We start from the raw sequence: 15,745 nt of genomic DNA, 5'->3' as shown, positions 1-15,745 counted from the left end.
CAGTATAAAAACACAGTTGATGGCCCGGGACTGAAAAGGTTTATGACACTGCAAAACTGGCAGTGACCAGCTTTGTAAAGAACAAAAGAATATCATCTGCATATAATGAAATAACTTAACCTATACATATATATAAGTGTACAAATCAAGATAACGAGGGGCTCATTTGCTATTGCAAAGTGGTAAAAGATGACACCATTGTCGTGTGCCACATGACAGGAAGAATTCTTCTCCAACTGTAAGGGCGGACTGGACCAAACGCAGGATAATTTCTCTCCATTTGCTCTATATTGACACTCAATCAAAGGTAATACTGAAGGAAATGGACTGTGGCCCGGCAGGGATGTTCAAATGGAGTTACTTCAGAGACCTCCCCCCGGGGTATTATTCGGGGTTAAAGCTTTTCTCTGTCCTCTCACAGTCTGGGCAAATTTCCACTGTTTGGTCTCCTCTTGTGGTCTACCTGTATCCCCAGAGGTGATATATAGACGAGTGGATGTCTTTATCCCTGATGCATTCCCGCTCTGACCAGACAGATTCTTTCAAAGGCCGCTCCCTTCCTCAGGATGAAGTCAGATTTGGCAGGAGCTCTGTAATCCCGGAGTTGAACACCATAAATTTGACCATTGTCTTTATCACCATCAAAGTCATTACCGGATGTTATTAGAAGTTTAGCCAGCTCAAGGCAAAACCTCCCTGCCTGCCTTTACAGTGACCTATTGGGAATGCAGATTAAAGACATGGAGAGACGGGGAGGATGTGTTTTTATCGTACTACCACTTCAACAAACGTGGGAGCCACATTTTGAACTAGTGCCAATGGATAGCTGTAGCTATTTCAGGGGTTCAACATGTTTCAACATTCCTCCAGTTATGAGAGGAACTCTTTTTTTTTTTACTTCATTTTAGTTTTTGCTGTTAAAGGCATGAGGAAGAATCTGGCAACCAGATGACTAAAAGACAAGTTTTTTTTTGTTTAATATGTCTTCTTAGTTCAACTAAATACATGTGGATCTGTAGGACAATAGCCACATTTATAATTATAATGCAAAAAAGATAAGTTCCAGTTAAATCAGTAATGTAATGTAAAAACTGCAGTACGGTAGCTGCAAGAAATAAGATATTCATTACTTGCCTTCAATTATGCATCTTATTTCGCTGGTGTGTTATCATGTAGAGAAACCGTTTGTGAATGTCACAATGGTACAATCAAGGGAAATTATTGTTACAAGAATTTGAAAGTACCCTCAATTTATTCACTGAAAAAAAGTTTATAATTGTATGTACAGAGAACGGCAGAAACAGTTCTTAATAACACACTGTTGTAAAAAGGACAATTGCACTGTGCTTACATATTAGATTTTTTTTTACCACCATAGTACCATACTGTGGATAATAAAACACAATGAGGGATGGTCATAAAAACACAATGAAACAATAACAATATATTTCTCATTTCTCCCAGGATAAAAAAAAAAAAAAACGACCCAGAAACAATAGCTTTATGGGAAGAATCCATGTGTGTCACAGAGGCGGTGCACAGACATTAATTTCACAACACAAATAATAAACGTGCATTATGGGATATTATCAAATTTGCATATGAGGAGAAAAAACGTGTTGGATATTGCAGGCACTTGAACCCCTCCCCAGTTCATGATGAGTCAGAGCTACACACACACACACACACACACACACACACACAGCCATGTTCACATCTACAAACCAGACCCCAGACAAAACAAACATGTGAAACTGACAAGACAGATGAAGGAGATAAAGAAGAGAGAGTAAAAGTGAGCGCAGCCTTGTTGGTAACCTCCTGTTTGTGCTGCAGACTCAGAGGAATAGTTGTGATTACTCCATTGACTGAATCATCTGCAAGGTCAGGCCTCCCATCTCCTCTCCCTCCTACTCCTCTGCTCTTCTTCCACTCAGCAGCCAAGTGGTTCATATGGCTGCCAAAGACATATTCATAGACATATTGGAGCATCCAGTTACTGGCAGCATTCACAGACACTTAAACACATGTCCACCCACACACACACACACACACATTGGCAGATGAACAAACATACTAGTACTGTATTTTACATACCCTTGTATGTGTGAGAACACTCATTTTCCTTTGTACTTGTGAGGACCATGGAACCTCAACCACAATAATTCTATAGATCCTACTGCTAACCTACTCTAACCAATGCATGCCTAATAGACACCATGAACCTTAACCCAGCTTCTCCTCGTCAGTGCTTCTCATCTCTTGCACCAGTGTACTGTGTTCGCAGTCCCTGGTCCCATTCTCGTTAAGCAGAATTGTAATTTCTCTTTTTGCCAAAAACAACAAACACACTTCTTCTTCTTCATCATGTTTTATGGTGGTTGGCAAACAACGGTATGTTGCATTACCGCCACACACTGGAAAGGAGCTGTCCGCAAATGTCCAAGGCTTTATCCCAACAGCCTCCATCCTGTGAGTCAGACTAGACTTGAGACATCCCCGCACTCTCAAAACAATTCCACCTAAAGTCAGACTAAAGTGGAAACAAACTATCCTCTAGAAGTCTCAATGAGAAGTTTTCTATCGCGAAATATTTGGCAATTTGTAAAATGCAGTCATATTCATCACAAAGTAGCATTGTATCACTGCAACAGTTTAAATAAGTGGGTAATGCTTCAAAAACAAAGTTGGGGGTAGGGGAGAAATCACAAATACTGATCAGCTACTTATATACGCAGATTTACACTAACCAGGTTTCTCCTGGTTCTGCGTAACTTCTTAACTAAAATCTGATCAAATAAACAAGAAGTCAGAAGTAGTTTTTTAACCTCTTACTATCAATGAACACATTTTAACCTTAATAGTTAACCTAAACTAAATCTAATTTTAGCTACCACCCAAAATGAATCCTCACCTTTGCCCTTCAGCCTGTTCTTACAGGGATGGAAATACACTCTTATACACACACATATACACTCTCACACATACACAAACGCACCACTAATTATTGATTGAACAACGGAAAAGCTCCCGACTGGTTTTCGACCAATGGGCATAATCATGAAAGGAAAACCAAATCAGCTCCATTGTATTGGGGCGACGGATAGGCAGTCCCACACTGAGGCCACCCATTGCAGGGCCGATGTGGTTTCCCCGTGTAACCACCCTGATAAAATATTCAGCAAGGAACAGCTCAGACACCTAGGGGCCAACGGGCTTCGGTTACAGCCAAATCATTCTAGGCGAGGCCGGGGCCGGAGCCACGCCGGTAAGGTCGCTATTTCTTCTTTCTTGTCACACATGACAACATACACACACACACACAAAGGGGCCCATTCATTTTTAATGAGGTACATTAATTAATAACCCAGACCTGACCCCATTTATTCTGCTGGATTCCCTGGGTGGGCGGGACAGGGTAGGAATAAAGGAGATCTAAAGCTGTTTTCCTCCACTGAGAGTGCCGTATGGTGGGGGTGACAATGTGAGGCGGAGATAAAGCAGCCAGCAGAGAGAATTCAGGATTATCATATTGAATACAAGAGGGGGTTGGAAGGACGATACACACTCTGGGTAAGTGTTGTATCTGAAACCAAAAGGGACAATTCCCTGAACTGGTATGTGTGTGTGTGTGTGGGGGGGGGATAAGCAGTCATGCCCAAAACCCAAGCTCTGACTTCACAGTTCACACAAGCTGCTTAAACTCAACACTCTGTGACACTGTCGCTACATGCCAACTCCTGCCAGCACTGACACACACACACACACACACACACACACACACATACGTGCACACAAGCACTGTGTACACACTCACGTAAACACGTAGTCCCCATGAACAGCAGAAATAAGCCTCATTCACACAAGCGTGGTATCGACTGAGATCCCCGGCAGCGCCCGAGTGGTACGGAAACATGCCTGGGCCGTGTCTTGTGCTTGGGGTTATGATGTTTAGGTCAGGCTGCTGTCAGATGTGGCGATGCAGTCTGCTCGACTGCTCGATCAGATGGAAGGGTCAAAGCTGCAGATCACGAGCCAAAACAAAATGGGGCTGATGCCTACAAAAGGTGAACAATCAGTGTACTAGAAGGCACTTACACACATTGTAAGACGATCACGACTGGACAGTAAAACATCTCAAATCATTTCTTTTTGATATACAACTACAAATTAAAATGGTTCATATCATTAAAACATCTTTTTTTTTTTAAATATTAACATTTTCTATGAACAGTCCCATAAAAATCTTTGTATCTCAGCATTTTATAAAAAACAGACTCATTGCCCTCTTTGTATTTTTGCTAATCTCCCAAAAAGTTCCATTTTCCAGTTCCTTATCACTGTTTCAGGAGTAAAACAGCCTCCCTTTCTCCGAACCCTGAAGCCTGCTGAGCTTGGCGAGCTGAGAAGGTGACGGAGGTACGTCTTGTCTGTAGGGGCCCTTGGATTGAGGTGGGGCCGGCATCGGGGCAGAGCCCGGGGCCTGAGTGTGGTCTCTGTTGTGGTCGTAGGTGCTGCCGCTGGGGGTTTCCTGTGCGGGAGGCGGCCTGGCCTTGTTGGCCTCCTGCTCTCGGCGCCTCTGCTCCTGCCTCAGCAGCTCCTGAGTCTCTAAGAGGACACGGGCATTGAAGCTGGACGTTCCCAGGTAGCCGTTACGTGATCCCTGGCTGCCGGAGTAGCGGGGGTTCTCCTTGGACGTCTGGAATCCCTCTGCTGGCATGTACACCTTGTCCCATGAATCCTGGGACACCGTGCTGGGGTTCTTACGAGTTTGCCTAAACACACAGAGACAGAGAAAGAGGTCAGTCGCTCTGTTGAGTGAGTCACCCTAAACCTGAACGTACAGGGAACAGAGGATGATAGCAGGTAACTCTGCTCAGTTAGCAGCAGCAGCCCCTGGGTCAGCACTATTGAAAGAAACTGCACTTCAGCAGAGAATATGGCCCTTTTCACATTTAAAGAGATTAAAAGGGGGATGTGGTAGTGGCGTTGATTTAAAATACAGAAAGCAACATGCGTGGAGCAAAGAGGGATCTGTTATAGCTGGCTGCATGATTACACTGAATCCAGTGACATAAAGACCAAGACATGAAAGAGACAGGAAACAAACGGGGGAAGCCTCAAACGCCCACAGCACTATTAGTTCCACGTTGTAAACAAACACAAATGTTAAAATCTCCTTGAGAAAAATGGCTGCTTTCATCCATTTAACTCCTTTTTGGAGATGCAGACGGGTGCACTTACAGCACAGACAGAGTAATGGCAGGCCTCGCGGCGCTACCCGCCTTCTACTGGCTTTCAGTCCGCCAGCCAGCCCCTACACTGACAGGACAGTTGCACACACCGGCGGTGGAAGAAGTACTCAAGTAAAAGTAGTAACATAATAATGTATGATTATTCCATTACAAGTAAGCTAAATGTACTCGTATCAAAAGTGTAAGTACTGTAGAATAAAAGTGTTATGCATTATAAGACTGTTGATACTGATGCTTCACTGTAAAAGCAACATTTTACTGTTATAGCTGTTTGCGGTGGAGCTAGTTCCACTACGTAATGTGCTGTTGGGCAGCTCAAAAGCCCCCAATCTCATGAAGACAATTCTGGCTAGAATCCGGTCCAATGGACTTGTTTTTATTTTCTTAAAAAAAGTGAGAAAAGTTAATGAATTATGAAAAAGGAAACCTGATGTCAGAAAATAGTTGAAACAAATTTGCATAGAAAACAGGCTGTAATATTCTTACGGCACTGATGGATGTGTTTTGAGAAAATAAGGGGTTAGGACTCATATATAGGCTAAAATGACTTCATCTGTTGATTTCTTTCATGGAACAAATGCATCATAATTTTAAAGGTGATCATATGTTTTGTAAGTAAAGGAACAATATTTGCCTAGTAGTAGAAGGGTATATTTACTATAGTATAGTGTAAAGTAGCAGAAAATTTAAATACTCAAGTAAAGTACCTCAAAATTATACATAAGTACAGCACTAGAGTAAATGTACTTGGTTACTTTCCACCCCACTGGCACACACATATTATCTCTCACACAAAAAAACGCACATGCATGCCTTCCGCCACACACACTCCCCACTCCCCCGGAAAGCCTTCATTGCTCTACCAGGTTTTTGGCTCAAGTCTTGCGTCGGCTCCTCCATTATTAGGATCCATTAAGGCCGTTGTGGGAAGGAAGACCTGTGACAGCGTCTTTTGCGTCAGGGGTGCTAAGAGAAATCCCATACACACCTCACTGAACTGCCGTGCGCTTAAAAGGCTTTTGAGTTCACGGCACCCAAGGCTGAGGAGGGAAACGGGGGCCCGGCATGCATTTACTTTTCTCATTCCAGAGCAGCTGACACGAACAAAAGACAGAAGTGGCTATTTATTGTTCAAAGCACTTCTGACAAAACATTTAGTTGTTTTTTTTTTCTTACAATGAGGTAAATGTTTAGCGTATATGGAGCGAATGCATTTTACCTTGAACCTTGAGCCTTGATTTCTTTTTTGTAAGCACTGCGATGTTGCTTGATAGGGGAAAAAAAGACTAAGAAGATAAATTTGTCAAAAGTGCAAAACATAAATTCTTGATAAAAGCTTGATTTACAGTGAAGGGGTTGCACCATAGCTACGACAGCCGATGTGTTTTCCACACTCAAAACAGTGACTACACGTTGGGGCTACAAAGCTATCACTTGGTGGTTGCAAGAACTGTGGATGGCTGTTTGCTTTTCCAGCAGTATTAATGAATGCCCTTATGGTCCACAATATCTAAGGGGAGGGGAAGAGCTGAACCACATGGCACTGTAATGTGAGTATCTGTGCCTTTGTGAGATTAGGGCTACATTTATGCATGCGAGTACAAATGTGTATGTATATATGTACTGTATGCGTGCAACACAAACACATTATGTTTGTTCCCCTCTGTGCATGTGTATGTGTGTGTGAATGCATGTAGAGCATGTGTAAGTATGAGGGTAATTGGCAGAGGGGCAGATGTAGGGACAGACTGCAGAGAGAGCCACACCACATGCTCCATATCTGGGTTCTGCTGTCTGGGCGAGCCGCCATGCATTTACTGTACACCCCGGCTTGGCTTACAGAGCAGCCAGCACCGCTCCATGAGGGAGACGTTTATTTAGAAATCCGGGACGCCTGTTGCACGAGGCAGCGATCTACTTTTCCAGAATGACCTTTTCGCTTTTTTTAAGTAGATAAGAGAAGAAGGGAGATTTAGGGGTTGATGTGAAGAGAGCAGAAATGGCATTGTTCCACAGGAATGTAATCGTGATTGATGCGTCAGGGGAGCTGGTTCTCTTATCACCTCTACTCCTGCGCCAGAATATGTCACAAAGTAGATTAGTTACATTTACAATAGGGAGGGGATGGGAAAATACATCATGCCAAAAGAGCGGGGTAAATTTAGAATGACAGAACATAACAAACAAAGCCAGGAAGTTGGCTCGCAAAGATCTGCGGCCGCTGTGTGTTTCTTTTAAACAGCTGGGAAGAATCAGGGTTTATGAGAAGGAGGAGACGGCACACATACACAGACACAAAGTGATTAGGGAAAAAAACAAATGCATGCAACTTGCAATGGAACAATGTTTGCACTATTGTACAAATAAATTGTCTGTAAACCTGGAATAATGTTTTCTTTATAGTGCGGAACAAGGAATGCAAGAGCTGCATGGGTGGATGGAGGAGCTACTGGCAGTTCACTCAGGCCACTCTTAAGAACCTTATCTTGACAGCATTCATGTGTGCGTTTGTGTGTGTGTTTGTGTGTCTCTTTCAGGCTAATCAGCGGTCTCTCTTTCCTACTAACACACTCGTTCCTCTCCCCTCGCCCCTCTCGCTCTCCACTGCCTGTCACCGCTAATCCTGCTCCGACAACAAGCCTTCATTAGTGCTCTTCCAATCCTCACATCCCAGACAGCGAGCTAAGCCTGGCCGTCATCAGATAACCAGCGACCACGGCTTCTTCTGGAAGCTCTTTGGGAAGGAGGGTTTTTTTTTTTTTTTTTGTGAGGGAATGTCCCCTTTCGGCTGCACGGCTGACTGCTCAAGCTTCCTGCTTTGGAGGAGAAGGACAGGAAGAAAGGGGTCCCGAAAGAGAGGTGGTTGGAGGGAATTGTGGTTATTAATCTGGGCTTGTAAGACTTTAGCTCTTTAATGAGCAGCCGTACCGAGACACGAGCTCTGAAAAGCCTTAGCCGGGGTCAAACGTCAAGCCTGAGCTCATGCGACTCTTTGCTAAAAGACACTATGAGATTATGAGAGGAATGCATATCAAAGGGCATCCTCGCCTGGTTTATTTTGGCCGGCCAGACAAACTTTCCCAAGAGAAGGCCCTCACTGACGGGGGGTGGGCTGGAGGCAACTGTCACATCACATGAGATGCCAGCAGATAACACCTATGAAGGGAATGCATAGATCGGTCTGGCTCATACAGACCACATTGATTATGCCTCCATGTGGACCGTGAATCCATAGCCATAGACAGGAACATTTTTTAATCGACCCGACTGTGACTGTTCAGAAACAGCAGAGCAAAAGAGGATGGTTATGAAGAAATGATTGCTGTTTGTGCAGGGAGAGACTGGAATCACAGGAGAGCAGAGTTACTCTGGCCAAGAATATCACAAGACCACACACACACACATTTATACACACTTTAAGTGTTCTGTCTTTGTTTAAACTGGCAAAGCAGCAAAACTTAAATAAATCAGACTTCACTTTCAACATTTTAGAACATACTGTACACTTCATAATACAAACAGTCACATTGGATTGTTTTCATTGTGAAAATATTTAACAGGGAGAGGAAATAATGTTTGTTTCATGACTAACTTTAAATCCCTGTGTCAGTCAGTCAGAGTACAGAATTTGTGACTTTGGTGACTTCCTCTCAAAGGATGTAGGGCTTAAAATGTGGACATTTTCCACCAGCACTGGTTGGCTTTGCAATTCACATTGACTAAAGTGTGATTAGTGAGCTTCAGAGGATTGGTAGAGACACACGTACACACACACACACACACACACACACACACACAGAGTGATGGCAGAAAATGCAAATACCGATACTAAACCACCCCTCTCCCCCCGAACGCCTCGAGATGTAAGATATGGTAAGCTTTATTGGCATCTCTTTGACAAATATGCAAAAGAATCGAAACAGGAAGATGGAGAAGATGAAAAGCAGCGGTTGTAGCTCTGAACTCAAGCTGTGTAAGGCGAGAGATTGCCAAGAGAGAATTCCTTTTAAAAACATGATATTGGAGGGAAGTGTTGGGGGGGGTTGATGCATGTGTGACAAAGTCACCACTTACTCAGGGTCAACATTGACTTAATGAAGTTGAATATCAGTCAAATAATTCCAAGCGATCACATTAAATGATTTCATTCAAAGAGTTTTGCTAAGAATCATTTAAATGTCTGGAGATGAGTTGAAAGTGGCTTTGTGGTGATTGACTTTGTAGCCGATGAGATACGCTAAGGAAAGTGTAGAGGGAAAAAGGGTAAAAAGGCACAAATATGAGGAAAAGAAATTGACGGAAATCGAAAAAGTCGTATGAAGAGGTTGAGAAAGGGCAGGAAGAACGTGATAAGTCACAGAGGGGGGAGGGAGGGAGGCCGATGCATAGACAGATGGAATAAAGACAGGAGACGGGGTAGGACGTCTCACCGTGGCAGGGAGCTGTACTGTCTCTGTGCTTGTTGGAAACCGTCTCTGTCCTCTTGCTGCTGTTTCTGGACTTGACTCTCAACTGTCACTGAATGGCGTCCGCTCGGTGTCTCCGTCCCATTGCTCGTCTGTAACATCCAGGACACACACACACAGTTAACCCTCAGCAACGTAGACGCAAGTGAAGCCAAAATGAATGAACATTTCTGTCTTCAGACACAGGGGTTATGGTGCAGATACAAATTTGGAAAACACACTCATACACACACACATTTAGATGATGGAATATTTTTCCCTCAGCACAGCAGGTGGTTTGACAGTGTGATGCCTCCTGTGTGTTAGGCCTACCCTCAGGACACAGGTAGTTAGTAGGTGTGATTCCATGATGACAATGGCACTGAAAAATGCACCTGTGCCCGTCGGTGGGAAGTCCCCTTGTTAAAGGAATAATTCTGCAAGACATGATCTTCCTATGAACTACAAATCCTTGGTTTATTAGAAAGCCAGACAGCACAGTTTGCACCTACATTCTTAATGGAGAATGAGGCCCTCCAAAAGTGATAGCCACATCTGACCTGATATCAAAAAGTCTAAAATAATCACCCATATTGACCCGGAAATAAGATGATAATTGTTTTTGGAAAAACGAGAAAAAATAAAACTGGGATTGTCTTTGAGGACTCGACATTCAAATGTTCAAAAGAGCAGATGTTCTCTTTCAATAGTACCGGCCCCTGCTGGAATATCAAAGTGCTGCATTGTGGCTAGCGAGTTTCAAGTCTGTTTATAGTGTGTCTTTCTAAAGTTAGTCGACCCTGCAAGTGTTTCATTAGCCCAGTTTAACAGGCAGAAGTCTGTGATGCCACGTGTGTTTTGCTGCCACTGAGAATAATAAATAAAACACATCTCCAAATGTCTTTACAGCTGAAACAGACTATTGACAAAATCATGGGGTACTGATTACATCAAATACTTTCTGATAATTCAGAAAGTGGATGTAAAAACCTCTACAATGCATTTTTGGTTGATATGGTTTGATGTCTTTAATGTTATTATGACTTTACTCAGATATAATTTACACTCACTGGCCACTTTATTAGGTACACCTTGCTAGTACCCGGGTGGACCCCCTTTTGCCTTCAGAACTGCTTTAATTCTTCGTGGCATAGATTCAACAAGGTGCTGGAAACATTCCTCAGAGACCTTGGTGCATATTGACATGATAGCACCACGTAGTTGCTGCAGATTTGCCGGCTGCACATCCATGATGCGAATCTTCCGTTCCACCACATCCCAAAGGTGCTCTATTGGACTGAGATCTGGTGACTGTGGAGGCCATTAGAGTACAGTGAGCTCATTGTCGTCTTCAAGAAACCAGTTTGAGATGATTTGAGCTTTGTGACATGACGCGTTATCCTGAATGTCGCAGCAGAAATCGAGGCTCATCAGACCAGGCAACGTTTTTCCAATCTTCGATTGTCCAATTTTGGTGAGCCCGTGCAAATTGTAGCCTCAGTTTCCTGTTCTTAGCTGACAGGAGTGGCCCCCGGTGTGGTCTTCTGCTGCTATAGCCCATCTGCTTCAAGGTTCGACCTGTTGTGCGCTCGGAGATGGTCTTCTGCATACCTTGGTTGTAACGAGTGGTTATTTGAGTTACTGTTCTGCCTTTCTGTCCGTCAGTCTGGCCGTTCTCTTCTGACCTCTGGCATCAACAAGGCATTTTCGCCCAGAGTACTCCCGCTCACTGGAGATTTTCTCTTTTTTTGGACCATTCACTGTAAACCCTAGAGATGGTTGTGCTTGAAAATCCCAGTAGATCAGCAGTTTCTGAAATACTCAGACCAGCCTGACTGGCACCAACAACCATGCCACGGTCCAATCACCTTTCTTCCCCATTCTGATGCTCGGTTTGGACTTCAGCGGGTCATCTTGACCATGTCTACATGCCTAAATGCATTGAGTTGCTGCCATTTGATTGGCTGATTATATATTTGCGTTAACGAGCAGTTGAACAGGTGTAGAAGTATTTGTTGCTTTGTAGGATTTAGAATGCATTACTGCACTTCACAATAAACTATTTATCGAAATAAACTTTAAACTGTGGACTGGCCACATTGTTTTGTTGATGAACTTTTTTTGGTCTGTTCAGCCATAGTGGCTTTCACTTCTCATGCTGCAGCTGTTTGTGTTATATTATATAAGACTATAAATCTTTTGCTCTGTATTTCTGAACAAAGTAAGCACCAGGTGACATAAAATATTGATGAGCTGCCCTCTGCTTCGTTTCACAGATTTGCGTGTGACTTCACTACACACCGCTAACCTGTATGTGTGTGTATGTGTGTTTGTTGTCTGATCATCGGCGGGGTTGACATGGAGACATCATCTCCCTCAACACTAGCAAACTGCTAACGAGCTGGCTGATGAAAGTACATGACAAGCCAATTAAACAGGCGAGCTGAGGAGGTGTAGCAAGTGTGGCTTGACTTAGTGTCACTTTTCATGAGGCTTGGATGGCAATGTGGTTGGCAGGTGGGGGTGTGGATGGTTTGTGCGCATACATTTCTGCTAAAGTAAATATTAACCATTCATTTTCACGATTTTACTGGCCAGCTGAGTTGTGAAACTCGACAGAAACTACAAAGGATCAGTGTTTGGTAGTTTAGAAGGAGATTTTCTTCAATTTAGAAAATCTGTGTATGTGTTTGGGCTTGTGGGGCGGGTGGTAGTAGAGGGATAAGTACATGATAGAAGGGATTGATGGGGTAAAGGTGTGTTGGCAGATGGAAAGGAAAAATGTCTTCTTGGAAACATCTAGTGTTCTGGAAATGGCTGCTTTCCTCCTCACTTGGACAGCTGCAATAACAGCGCAATTACATTTCACTCAGCGTCAATAACAAGTCTTTCTCAAGCCCTCCAAGTCCTAAAAACACAATAGTATTTCACGTGGGTGAAGTGAATTGGATTCATGTGTTTCAGATTTTGCTGCAACAACATGTTCCCCTGGCTCAGAAAGTGTAAAGCACACAAACGAATGAGAGGAGAAATTATTTTACTGGGGCCAAATGCGGCGGTGAGAAAATAATTAGTCACGCACACTGAAAGTTTTTAATGTGATCTGAAAGGAAGTGGTGAGGAATCCGGAGGTGCTTGACACTTCGGTTTAAAACTGAAGGGTTGAGGTGGATGACGCCATGCCAAGAGAAATGCATGAGAAATAGCCAGGAGAGAAAATCAGTCAGCGTAATGTCATTATCCAGGGAAGGAGAATCAGATTATTCCATGTTAGGCCTGGAATACAATGCCATATAAAACATGACATTTGTTGAAATCGAATCAAAGAGACGTCCGTGTTCGTTTTTATCCAATAATGTGAAAAATGATGTCGATACGGGCCGCTTTTATCTCTCCCTTGTTTCCTTGGTGGTGTCACAGACAAAGCAGGGAGAAAGAAATAATTCTCCACCTGTTTAAACATAAGAGCGTTCACAGACAGCGAGCCGGGGGGGGAAAATTATTTGCAGCTATCAAAAATCCCAGAACCCGGAAAGCAGCTGGGAAGGAGTTGAGCATTAAAAGTCGAAAACATAAGCATGACAGCCAAGGTGTAATATTTCTTGGTTCAGAGCTGGTCACAGACCTTTCAGAAGTCAAAGCAGGTTGCTGTGATGGGTCAGCACTAACATATGGCTTTACCGCCGCCCACACTCCTCATGATGCTATGTTTGTAGCCCGCCGCAGAGGGAACGGTTTTAAGAGAGCAGCCGCGCTTGTACACAAACACACATGTGGAAGACATTTAAGTAGCTAATGGGCAGACAGAACAAGGAGACATCCTGACAAAAGCCCAGTTGGATAATGATCCTCTCTTAAAGTCCTTGCACGACCCAATTCCACCAATTTATCATGAGCACAGCCCGGTCCATTTGTGGTCACCGGGGTGTGTAGCTCCGGGTGGAGTATCCATCTGAGAGCAAGCAGTGTGGTCTGCCATTTCCCCGTTCCTGGACCAGGAAACCATGGGGAATGGGAGGTTGCTTTGGTTATCTCCATATCGCATAAGGACTCCACAGCACGCAGAACAAAATGTTAGAGTCTTATTTTCTATTGTGAAGATATGTGTGGATGAATGTGTGGGGTAATAGTGTTGAAATATATTATTATGTCTTCATAAGAGAAGTGTAATCGGTTTGTTCTCCTCTCCACCCTCTGTTCTCTATCTAATCTGTGAACACACACAGTTTGGTATCTATGTAAACTGACTGGAACAGAAAAGCCGGGTGTGCAGACGTGTCTTGAACCGCTCAACAATATTGTATTTGCAATGAAAAAATCCATTTCACAGTCCCAACCAGCTAATTAACTTTATGATTGTGAGTTGTGTTGTTGGCAAGCTATAAGCTACTGCTTATGGCGGTTGTTATCATGAGATCGGTCAACCATGCAGCCTTGACAGCTGGCTTTAGCATAGCTGAGAAACATGAGAGGTTTGACAAAAGATCGATCAAACTAGACATAACAAGGTGGGGTTGAAAAATAAAGTAATGTGGAGTTAGTTTTGGTGATCGTGACAGTAGCAAGAGGACATGAGTTCAGGACACATCTTGAAGAAAGAGGATCCTCTCAGCACTCACAGATATAATCAAGAGTGGCCAAAGGATTTCCCTGCTGCTTTTGTTTTGTTGCTTACCTCTCCTCTCATTTCTGACCACTTCACTTCCGGCCTGTGTGTGTTTACCGCCTGTGTGATTGTCTTCACCTTCCCTGATTAGTTTCACCTGCTCCTCATTATCCCCACCTTGCTGCCCTCTCTCCAGTGCCAGTTGGTTGTATGTTGTTGGTACCTCTTTTTGGACTTTTGGATTGTTTATTGGACCCTGATTCTTGCCTGCTCCTTGTCTGTGCTGCTGGCCTCTTTGGACTGCTTACCCAGTTTTGACCCCTGCCTGACTCACCACCCAGTAAGTCTTTGTCCTCCTGGTTTTGCCAGTAAACCTTTTTCCTGCATCAGTTCTGCCCGAGTCTGCATTTGGGTCCTATTCCTCGTTCTGCCTCGCACTCTGCCATCGCAGCAAAAAACAGCTAGGACATTTTAGTTAAGTGCTGCATTATTTCATTATTGTACTCTCCAGCACAGTGCTACCTCTTGAAAAAGTTAACATACAGCCCTGCTTGGCAGCATCACACAACACACTCCATGTATTGTGTGAGTGGTTACAGCCAGGGTTCACACACTGTTACTGGCACAGAGCTATGTTGGTCTTAACTCTAACCCTTAACCCCTGGGAAGTCAAGTGGCTTATTCTTCGCGTATAGGAAAGAGTTAGCTGTTCACAAACACCCACCAGCATGAAAGCACCATATGCAGAGTAATCCAAGTTTGCATAAACACAACAAATGCCTGTAGACACATGTATCCTGGTAGCAGGAGATAGAGCGATAATAAACTCAAAAGAATTCACATAAATAAGGGCTTTACAAGCTGCTGTTGGTGTGTTTGATCCAAGGTACCAGCATGGCGCTCACACTCCTCTGTGTGGTCATGCTCATTGGCGCTCCAACCCAACAGCACAAATTGATTTCATTGCCGCAGACAGAGAGCGAGAGAGGGAAAAAGGCAGCTCTTTGGAAAATACATAGCGCTTTATGATGAACATCTGGAAATCCCCTCTCACAGAGCAGCGGGGAGGGAGGGGCAGAAAACACGCCAGCTCTAATTGTGTGCGCTGGCTTGGGGCTGCATGATAGACAGGGCTTCTCGTGTCCTGCTCATTATTCCATTAAGGAGGAGCCGGGGGTTCGAGGACTGACCTCAGCGTTGTCATTACAGGCGTTCGCGGCCGACATACCTGAGCTCAGTCTCCAACACCCCAGAGACAAGCCGGGGTCAAACTCACAGAGAGGGAGCCTCACACCTCACACTGCTCCATGTGCCCCCTCTGTACCTGTTCCTCATTATCATGATTATTTTCTTGTACATTCCCCCGCCCCCCAAAGTGAAACACTTTTAAAGAGCTAATATGTAACGGCAGTTTGTTTGGAATGAGCAGAGGAGGATAC

General features: G+C 43.9%; 1 protein-coding gene across 1 annotated transcript in view; it reads right to left on the bottom strand.

Annotated features, from left to right (window-relative positions):
• Window positions 1-4,335: 4,335 nt before the first annotated feature.
• LOC139304541 (partitioning defective 3 homolog) overlaps window positions 4,336-15,745 on the bottom strand; it is a 309,773-nt gene continuing 298,363 nt past the window's right edge. The window contains exons 25-26 of the mRNA XM_070928476.1: window positions 9,686-9,813; window positions 4,336-4,775 (exon numbers count right to left, since the gene is read on the bottom strand). Coding sequence (XP_070784577.1) covers window positions 4,346-4,775; window positions 9,686-9,813 — 558 coding nt within the window. The 3' untranslated portion in view covers window positions 4,336-4,345. The remainder of the gene's footprint in view (window positions 4,776-9,685; window positions 9,814-15,745) is intronic.

Source organism: Enoplosus armatus, chromosome 21 (assembly GCF_043641665.1).
Source record: "Enoplosus armatus isolate fEnoArm2 chromosome 21, fEnoArm2.hap1, whole genome shotgun sequence".
NCBI lineage: Eukaryota > Metazoa > Chordata > Actinopteri > Centrarchiformes > Enoplosidae > Enoplosus > Enoplosus armatus.
This window is presented reverse-complemented; position numbering and strand designations above follow the sequence as displayed.